This window comes from Eptesicus fuscus, chromosome 8, assembly GCF_027574615.1.
Source record: "Eptesicus fuscus isolate TK198812 chromosome 8, DD_ASM_mEF_20220401, whole genome shotgun sequence".
Taxonomy (NCBI): Eukaryota; Metazoa; Chordata; class Mammalia; order Chiroptera; family Vespertilionidae; genus Eptesicus; species Eptesicus fuscus.
Window position 1 is genome coordinate 50180227 of NC_072480.1, and position 10735 is coordinate 50190961.

At 48.4% G+C, this 10735-nt stretch overlaps 1 protein-coding gene across 1 annotated transcript; it reads left to right on the plus strand.

Moving 5' to 3' along the window:
• The first annotated feature begins 3065 nt into the window (after nt 1-3065).
• LOC129149963 (skin secretory protein xP2-like) lies at nt 3066-8145 on the plus strand. Its single transcript, XM_054719927.1, has 3 exons — nt 3066-3394; nt 3649-3991; nt 8073-8145. The coding sequence occupies exons 1-3, from the start codon at nt 3217-3219 to the stop codon at nt 8143-8145; spliced, it is 594 nt and encodes a 197-aa protein (XP_054575902.1). The 5' UTR covers nt 3066-3216.
• The last annotated feature ends 2590 nt before the right edge of the window (nt 8146-10735 follow it).

Here is a 10735-nt window from a genome sequence, read left to right on the forward strand (position 1 = left end):
TGGGGAGTGATTACTGTTGAAAAGGGTTTCCTTTTTCGGTCATGGAACATCCTGCAGCCAGACAGTGCTGATGTGTACACAGGATCCTGAATGTACTTCATGATCAGGAATGGCACCATTTAAAAAAGAACAATAACTTTATTATTTAAAAGGGATTATACAATGGATAAATGAAGAAAAAAAAAGAGAAAAAAATCCTATCTAATAAAGAGGGAATATGCTAATTGATCCTCACACCATTGAAAAGATGGTGGTGACCACAGCCAATAAGGAGGGAATGTGCTCATTGACTGCCACATTCTCAAAGATGGCAGTGTCCACAGCCACCAGATGGCAGTGCCCCATCCCCTCAGCCCCGCCGGGTCGGCAGGCATGCGGCAACCTCCAGAGTTCCAGGGCTGGCCTGAGGCACAGCAAGCCTCGGATGGCAGCTGCCCAGCCGCCCAGGGCTGGCCCAAGGAGTAGGCAAGCCTCGGATGGTGGCTGCCCAGCTACCCAGGGTTGGCCTGAGGCACAGGCAAGCCTCAGATGGTGGCTTCCCAGCTGCCCAGGGCCATCCGAGGCTCAGGTACGTAGGGCCAGCCGAGGCTTGCGCTGCTGGCAGTGGCAGTAGCAGAGGTGTGATGAGGTGTCACCTTCCCCTGATCGCCAGGTCACCTCCCACCCCTGAGAGCTCCTGGACTGTGAGAGGGGGCAGGCCAGGCTGAGGGACCTCCCCTCCAATGCATGAATTTTCATGCACTGGGCCTCTAGTAAAATAATAAAAGCCAAACTCACCCAAACACCCAAAGAAATGAAAAGACCAAAAAAGAAAGTAAACCATGGAGAACATAAAAACAAAATAAAATAAGAACAATAAAGAAAACAGAAATGACAGGGTGAGGGCACTCAACAAGCGGCCTTTGATTGGCACCTCCACAGGCAGCTCCTCCTCTGAGGCAGGAACCAGCAAGGGTCCCGGGGAGGGTTCTTCTTCCAGCGCTGGTGGGGCCTCAGTTGTGTCTGGGGCCGGCCCTGGCTCCACAGCTGCAGCTGGAGAGGCTGCTGGAGGTGGCACGGGCTCTGGAGGTGCACATGCCTCCAGCTCTGCCTTCAGCTCTGCCTCCAGCTCTGCCTCCAGCTCTGCCTCCAGCTCTGCCTCCAGCTCTGCCTCCAGCTCTGCCTCCAGCTCTGCCTCCAGCTCCTCAGGGTGGACTTTGGGTGTTACAGGAGGAGCCACGTCTGCCCCCTGGGCGGGTGCTGGAGTGGTGAGAGGAGAGAAGGTCACCCACGTGCCAGAATTCCCTTGTGCCCCCCAAACACAGAACACAGCTATAGCCCATTACCCATCACAGGACGCCCTCTTGCCCAAAGTCCAGCAGGCGGGTGGTCTGAGGCCAGTCTTTGCTCCTGGCCAGGCTCTGGGGGGCTCCCTGTGTGTCTGCCAACAATCCCTCCCCATAAGCTCACAGGGACCTCCCCACCCATTCCACCCCCACCGCCCACCTTCTCACCCTTGGGCTCTGCTTCCATGGGCTCCAGGAGGTCTTCTAGCCACGGGCCAAAGCACGGGAGCCCCGAGTTGAAAAGTAACCTCTGCGTGTTGGGACTGAACGGCATCCAGGTTGGAGGCTGGTGGGGCCTGTGTGGCTCGGGTGGAGGAGTCCTTCTCCCTGCACCCATGGGCCCAGGTTCCCCAGACCCCCAGGTGGCCACACGCACTTCAGGCCTGCGCTGGCCCAAAGCGGTGTGGCTCACCGGCCCCTCCCTGCTGGGCGTGGGGCGGGGGTCTTCATGGACCAGCTGCGGCTCCTCCTTGACCAGCTGTGGCCCCTCCTTGGCCTGGGTTGAGCTCTGCAATGACAGTGATCTCAGCTGACTGGGCGGACTCAAGCCTGGCCCTGGTCACTGCTGCTTCTGCCCACTGGACCTTCTGCTCCCGGATCGGGTCCAGCCCTGTGTCTACACACACATCCACCCAGGGGAAATGAGTCTCACCTCCAGGGCTCAGGATAGACCTCAGGCAGATGGACTTAGAGGTCTAAGTATTGCCCCCCACACTCCACATCCACCCAGCCAGCCTTGACCTGGGGTGTCAACATCACTGGTCCTGACCCCCAAACCCAGCCTGTTCCTGTTCTGGACAGACCCTCCCCAGGTGAACACCCCTCCACCCCCACCCCCCAAACACACGGGGAGGGGACATGGGCTGCTCAGGTGGGATCAGGGCGGTGGCCTGGCCCGAACAAACCTCCTGTGTTACCTCTGAGCGCCGCCGCCGGGAAAAGGGCCACAGGCGTCCTTTGCGCTGAGTCCGGGTCCGGATCCAGCGGCGGCCACGACTAAACACACTCTCCTCGCTGCCTCTCTGGAGGCATCGGCCTCGGGACACGGGGAGACAACACGAAAACATGGTGTCCTCTCCAAGGTCTCTATCCGAGTGAGAGGGAAGGGCAGTTATAGAATGTGGCTGCCTGGTTACCGGGGCTCCAGGTTCTGTTGGGCTCCATCGTCAGGAGGTGAGGTCACTGCTCATGTCTGAGGAGGGGCTTGGGCAAGGGGACCCAGCCAGTGACCTCACCTCCTGACGATGGAGCCGCTGGATCCGGACCCGGACTCAGCGCAAAGGACGCCTGTGGCCCTTTTCCCGGCGGCGGCGCTCAGAGGTAACACAGGAGGTTTGTTCGGGCCAGGCCACCACCCTGATCCCACCTCAGCAGCCCCATGTCCCCCCCCCCCCCCCAGTGTTTTGGGGGTGGGGGGGTGAAGGGGGTGTTCACCTGGGGAGGGTCTGTCCAGAACAGGAACAGGCTGGGTTTGGGGGTCAGGACCAGTGATGTTCACACCCCAGGTCAAGGCTGGCTGGGTGGATGTGGAGTGTGGGTGGCACCCTCCACCAGAGGTCTATCCTGAGCCCTGGAGGTGAGTCTCATTTCCCCTGGGTGGATGTGTGTGTAGACACAGGGCTGGACCCCATCTGGGAGCAGAAGGTCCAGTGGGCAGAAGCAGCAGTGACCAGGGCCAGGCTTGAGTCCGCCCAGTCAGCTGAGATCACTGTCATTGCAGAGCCCAACCCCGGCCAAGGAGAGGCCACAGCTGGTCAAGGAGGAGCAGCAGCTGGTCCATGAAGACCCCCGCCCCACGCCCAGCAGGGAGGGGCCGGTGAGCCACACCACTGAGGGCCAGCGCAGGCCTGAAGTGCGTGTGGCCACCTGGGGGTCTGGGGAACCAGGGCCCATGGGTGCAGGGAGATGGACTCCTCCACCCGAGCCACACAGGCCCCACCAGCCTCCAACCTCGAAGCCGCTCAGTCCCAACAGGCAGAAGGCACTTTTCAACTCAGTGCTGCAGTGCTGTGCCTGCGGAAATCGCACCAGGCCAGAAGACCTGGAGCCCAAGGAGGCAGAGCCCAAGGGTGAGAAGGTGGGCGGTGGGGGTGGGATGGGTGGGGAGGTCCCTGTGAGCTTATGGGGAGGGATTGTTGCCAGACACACAGGGAGCCCCCCAGAGCCTGGCCAGGAGCAAAGACTGGCCTCAAAACACCCGCCTGCTGGACTTTGGGCGGGAGGGCGTCCTGTGGTGGGTCCTGGGCTCTAGCTGTGTTCTGTGTTTGGGGGGCACAAGGGAATTCTGGCACGTGGGTGACCTTCTCTCCTCTCACCACTCCAGCACCAGCCCAGGGGGCAGACGTGGCTCCTCCTGTAACACCCAAAGTCCACCCTGAGGAGCTGGAGGCAGAGCTGGAGGCAGAGCTGGAGGCAGAGCTGGAGGCAGAGCTGGAGGCAGAGCTGGAGGCGTGTGCACCTCCAGAGCCCGTGCCACCTCCAGCAGCCTCTCCAGCTGCAGCTGTGGAGCCAGGGCCGGCCCCAGACACAACTGAGGCCCCACCAGCGCTGGAAGAAGAACCCTCCCCGGGACCCTTGCTGGTTCCTGCCTCAGAGGAGGAGCTGCCTGTGGAGGCGCCAACTCAAGGGCCGCTGATTGAATGTGCTCAACCTGCCCCAAGGGGAAAGCTTGTTTCCCCCCACTCCTTGATATTTCCGTGTTCTTTATTGTTCTTATTTTGTCTTTATGTTCTCCATGGCATACTTGCTTTTTTGATCCTTTTATTACTTTGGGGTTTTGGGTGAGTTTTGCTTTTATTATTTTCTTTTTTCCGTTTTTGACCTTTATTTTTCCATTGTATAATCCCTTTTGAATAATAAAGTTATTGATTTATTTTAAATGGTGCCATTCTTGAACATGATGTACATTCACGAGGCTGAGCAAGGATCACCACTATCCTTCCCATGGTCTTAGGCTCTACAGCAGTGGTTCTCAACCTGTGGGTAGTGACCCACAAGTTGAGAACTGCTAGCAGGGTCGCCTAAGACCATCGGAAAACACAGATATTTACATTACAATTCATTAACAGTAGCAAAATTACAGTTATGAAGTAGCAACGAAAATAATTTATGGTTGGGGGTCACCACAACACGAGGAACTGTATTAAAGGGTAGCGGCATTAGAAAGGTTGAGAACCACTGTCCTAGAGGCAGTGCACACACCAGTCCATCTCAGAGATGCCCCACCTCCCCAAAGGGGAGATACACACTGTGAACCCTGGGGAGAGAGCACTGTCACCATGAGACTGACAGGCTTCTTGTCTAGTGGGGACCGGTCCTGGGGACAAAGTGAGGCAGCAGGGGCGCCAGCAGATTTTCTAGGGAGCAGTGGGGAGTCCCCTCCTCTGGGAGAACAGTGTGCAGGACCTGACAAAGTCTTACAGGTGCACAATCTCCCCTAGCAGCGCTCACCCTAAGAGGTCACCTCAATGACATCCTTGCACAAATTTTCAAAGATGCGTTTTTGAACTACCCGTCATGCAATGATGAAATTGCAGGGAATTTGAGAGGGGATGGGTTCCACCAATCCTGGTCTACATGGAGGAGGGAAGCTCAGCTGCTGCTAAAGCCAGTGCAGGGGTCTCTACATGCTGACAAATTAAGAGCTCAGAGTTCCTATCACATGAATTGAAAAGAAATTAATGAAGTAGAGTTTGATATCCTAAAAGAAAATACTGACTTACCAGAAGAAGTGCCTCTAATTTCTGACTATTTTTCTGATAACCAAGAAGTTCATGTAAAAAAGATAATATTTTAATTGACTAAAGTTTTACATGTGTCTAAAAACATTAATATTTTAACTCTTAACATTTCTGTTTTGATTTAGTAGGGTTTCAAGCCACAGTTGAAACCTAATTTTTTCATTTATTTGATTGCTAAGTCAAAACCTCTTTGTGAAAATATGTTTCAAAATATTTTGTGGAATCTGAAAGAACACATCCTTTTTTTTTTTCTTTATTGATTGAGGTATTACATATGTGTCCTTATCTTCCCCATCCCCTGAACCCCCACTCATACCCTCACGCTCCTGATGTCTATGTTCATTGCTTAGGCTTATATGCATGCATACAAGTCCTTAGATTGATCTCTCCCCCTTATCTCCACCCTCCCCTACCTTCCCTCTGAGATTTGACGGTCTGAATGATGCCTCTCTGTCTCTGTATCTGTTTTTATTCATCAGTTTATGTTGTTCATTATATTCCACAAATGAGTTAGATCATGTGATATTTATCTTTCTCTGATTGGCTTATTTTGCTTAGCATAATGCTCTCCAGTTCCATCCATGCTGTTGCAATTGGTAAGAATTCCTTCTTTTTAGTATCGAGTTTCCTCAAATAACTAAATATAGAACTCCCTTTTTCATTTTTAGCCCAAATGATTTTCCTCTGGCTTGTTTTGACACCATGTGTGTTTTTCATGGGCGTCTTAAATATGGAACTCCCATTTGACCCAGTGATTCTACTTCTAGAAATATATCCCAAGAAACTGGCAACACCAATCAGAAAGGATATATGGATTCCTATGTTCATAGCAGCACAATTTACCATAGCTAAGATTTGGAAACAGCTTAAGTGCCCATCAGCAGATGAGTGCATTAGAAAACTGTGGTACATCTACACAATGGAATATTACACTGCAGTAAAAAAAAAGAACACATCCTTAAAGTAAAAAAATGTTTTTCTTACTTAACCAAAATAAAAAAGATATGTTAAAGAAGTCACATTTTTAACAGTTTAATTTTTGTGGAGTTTCTGGTTTAAATGAAAGTTCTTTTAGCCATAAGAAAGCATATACTGGATACTCCAAAGACAAGTGTGACACTTAAACTATTCAGAGCATACATTTGAAAATAATTGAATATGGTCAATAGAATTTTTTTCCCATGTGTACTTGTGGGAGAATGGACTTTTAGAAGGATTTTTTTCCTTGGTTCTTAATATGTCCTTGGTTTGTAAAAACCCCACCCATTCTCTCCTTTTATCAACAGGCAACTTATATATGACTAGAGGTCTGGTGCATGAAAATCGTTCATGGAGCCAGGGGGGTGGGTCCCTTTGTCCAGCCTGCACCCTTTCAATCCGGGACCCCTTGGGGGATGTCTGACTGTCAGTTTAGGCCTGAGTGGAATCAGGACTCACCAACAGTCAGACATCCCTCTTACAATCTGGGACCGCTGGTTCTTAAGTATTCACCTGCCTGCTGATCCTCCTAACCACCTCTGCCTCGCCATCCTCTCAAAAGAATAGCTCATTCACTCAGCCAATCGTGATTCTTATAATTGGTTTGAATATTGGGAAATACTTTTTCAATCAATTCTTCTTTTGACCTCTCTAAATTGCAGAAGTTATGAGGCAATGAAATTCGTCATGAGGTCAATCAACCGGCACCTTTCCATTCCCAATTTCCAGCAATTGATATGAGAATATCTCAGCTGATCGATCGTTTTGCAGCTGGACATGCATATTTGTAGTTAATTTTAACGTCTTTACATGTCGCCACAAAGTAGAGTATTTCAGGCAAGCATTTATTTCGTCTGCTGGTGTCGATTGAGGAATTACAGGTAATGTTTGCCTGAAATCTCCTGCAAGCAATATTAATGCATTCCCACATGGTCTGATGTTTCCACACAAATCTTGCAGTGATCAATCAAGAGCCTCGAACAATTTTTTGTGTGCCATTGTGCATTCATCCCAAACAATAAGTTTGCATTTCTGCAATACTTTTGCCATGCCGGATGCTTTGGAAATGTTGCACGTGGGAGTTTCAATGAATTGCATGTTCAATGGCAATTTCAAAGCAGAATGAACAGTTCTTCCACCTGGTAGCAATGTCGCAGCTATTCCGGATGACGCAACAGCTAAGGCTATGTCATTTTGGGATTGAATTGCTGCCAGAATCAATCTAATTAGGAATGTTTTACCAGTTCCTCCTGGCGCATCTAAGAAGCAGATTTCTCCAACCCCGTTATTGACAGTTTGCATTATTTGATCATAAATGCCTTTTTGCTCAAGTGTTAGCTTAGGAATATTTTATTGCACATACGACAAAAGATCACCCGTGTTGTAATTTTGTTCATGACGCAATTCTACATCGAACGAAGCAGCAGCAGATCGATTGGGTAATGGCATTCCCAGTTGATTGAGAACTTTGTTCGTGATTTCTAAGCACAAATCTTCAATCATTATCAATGCTTCGTTATAGATTTCTGCTGTGAAATCCATGTTCATATTTGAATTTTCCTTACGTATTCAACGGAAAATATCTCCAGCCATGTGCGATTTATATTTCTCCCATAACTCTGTTGGAGATGAAGGAGAGCAGGTGGTCAATATGATTGCAAACAATGCACGAATTTGATTTGGATGTGACATGTTGCACGCGTCATTAATGCATACATCCAATAAATTCAGAGCTTGATATGCACTGTGGAAAGTGGCATGTGTAACGCCGTTGACAGTTCTCAATTACTGGAAAGACGTTGGACCTGGCACATTTACCAGCAGCATGCGAAGAAAGAAGCATTCATCTTGATTGGGATGCATGGTGTACAGTCTGCCTATCGTGGTTTCTTTGAATATGCCAGGTTGTCCATCAACTCGCTCTCCTCATTTGCGTCATTTAAAATGATTTTCTACTCGCATTCCATGTGTAATTGGTAGGCACTTCCGAATACTGCAGTGTTTTCACAAACCCGTCATTTTGACATAGCGTGAAGAAAGCAGTTAAAGTTGTAGCCGGTGGATTCAGGGCTATTTGTTGCACATTTGCAGCTGTGAAATAAACGCATTGTCCATTTTCTAGATGTACTGCTAAGTGAACAACAGCTGGACTTTGTTCATGTATGGGAAATGAAAGAATTCTCCATACAGCTTCATTGCTGCTTATGTATCTTCCAGCCTGACACTGCGATTTCATAGATATGTATAACTGCATTCCTATCACTTATTTCTGGTTGCACGCCAAAAACTGCCATGTAGCTGCCTTTATTCACGTACTTACAAATGTATTTGATCGATTTAACGGAGTTACAGTATTCCACGTTCATGTGCGCTTTGCATGTTTTCGATAGCAAAGGCGAATATGGAACAACCCACCAGTTATCTACTTCGATGTCACCGTTTCGCATGTGCATGGTTGCTAATTTACCGCCATCTTCTGCTGATCTTCTTCTGTATAAGGGATATCCATCATTTCCTGTAACTGTGTTGAATACTAATGCTCGAGGATATCGCTTAGAGCATTTTCCGTCTATCATGCATGGTGAATTTGGATTCAGTGTACCGCAAGGTCCATGTATCGTATTTTACATCACAACTTCATGCAAATTCTTATCGACCTCGGCATCGGGTATTTCGGCGCATATTACATTGTCAATTTCGTTTGAAGTGATTTTGTTATAGAGCCAGATTAGTATATGTGCGTGTGGTAATCCTCTCTTTCGCCATTCCACTGAGTACATCCAGCAGCGCACAGACCCAAACACTTCATGTTTTACCATGAAATCCATCAGCCATTTCAGCTTCTGTCTGAAAACACGTGCTGTGATGTCATGCCTATCCACCGGCGATTGCCCAGGAAGTAAGAGCTGTTGTATATCGTCCCAGGCTGGATTGCATGTGAATGCAATGAATAGGTCTGGATGCCCGTAGTGACAAACAGAGGCAACTGCATCTTGAGCGTACTCATGCAGATGACGTGGACTGCCTGTATCTGAAGATGGCAAAATCGTTCGTCTTCCAACGTTAGTTGTATTGCCGTCATTTACAACTGCATCTCGCAAATGAACGCATTCTTCAGAGGGAAGCTTGGTCTGATGCAAACGGATGACTATCAAACGTTCTGTTTCGATTTTTGCATACATATCTACGAGGTACTGGTGAAACAATTGACGGCATTTCAAAATGTGATTGTCTTCATTCTCTCGAATTATTAATCGGTATGAATAATAGTTTATTGCGCTGCATTTCATATTTGTTTCTTCGCCAATGACTGGATTTATCATCTTAACGTTGAAGTGATATCCATCGGCACCATCCCAAGAAATGATTGGATATTGCAGGGCATCGTAGCATCGATGAGTTTCTGCAACTTTTGTCAATTGATCGTTTCTCCAATGAAGAGCAATATCTCTAGGTTGGAATGGACCTCCGACTATAACAATTGCCACTTCGTCTATAGTTGGAGCATTGAATCTTCGCACACGTTCTCCAGCAGGCGTTTTGTCAGCATGAATAACAATCTTGTGTGGATCCGATGGCATCATGTCAATTGCTGTTTTGAACAAACGCACTAAATTGTTTTTTTTTTTGTTTTTTTGTTTGTGTTTTTTTTTTTTGTTTTGTTTTTTCCGTGAAGAAGCTCTTGCAGTTGGGAAACGACGGACCTTTTTATTCCGGTAGAAATTCCGCAGCGTGCATTCAATTCCCCATGGCCATCACCGATGAAACACATTTGTAGGGATTTATGTTGATATCTGGGAACGGAAGCAGGGAGCTGGCTTTAGGATACATTTGACCTTTCACTTTGAAAGTTGGCATGAATTGAGCTGTTACGATTTCTGCACCGAAAGACGTCATTTGGAAGCGTGAGTTGTATTTCCTGATGTTAGATGGGAAACGCTTTGATTCGGGGTATATCTGGAAAGCAAAGTTTTTAATGGCTCTGGCGGTTCTCCAAGTTGAGGCAGTTTAATTTTTCCGGCGGCGCAACACATTCCCTTCGTTTCTCCATTAAATTTCAGAGCCTTGCAATAAGGACACACTTCAGTCATAGCGCCAATGAGAACATGACCGCTCAAACTATAAGCATCAGCTGGGTTGTACCGGAATGCAAGGCGATTGTAATCGCGTGATTGCTGAGCACGGAGTCCTGTTTGACCCTGATCTGTTTCTCTTTGACGTCTTTCAGCCCCTCTCAGCCTGTCGCCTTCATTCTGTTGAGCACCAAGCAGGTCTGAAGCTGCAGAACGCGATCGCCGCGCTTGCAACCGCGCATCCTCAAGTCTGGCTGCACGTGGCTCTGCTGCTTCCTGGGCACGTATTTGAGCCATTCTTTGTCTGTTTCGCTCGTTCGCTGATGCCCCTTCTTCCTCAGTTTGATTTGCAATTACTCCTCCCACTGCTTTCGCTCCGCGAGTAGGACGATGACCTAGGTTTGATCTTCTGCGAGGCATTATTTGGATGAACTAAAGCAGATGGAACTATACTCACGAAAAGAACGCTATGGTAAACGACACAGCTCAATTCCAACACAATGTCACTGGAATCTTAAAATATTTAGTATAGCGTGTGTTGCTTTTATGTCCAACAGATGGCGCTCTTTTTCAAAAAAAGCATATTTTTACCTGTCACAGGTGTGACATCTACATAATA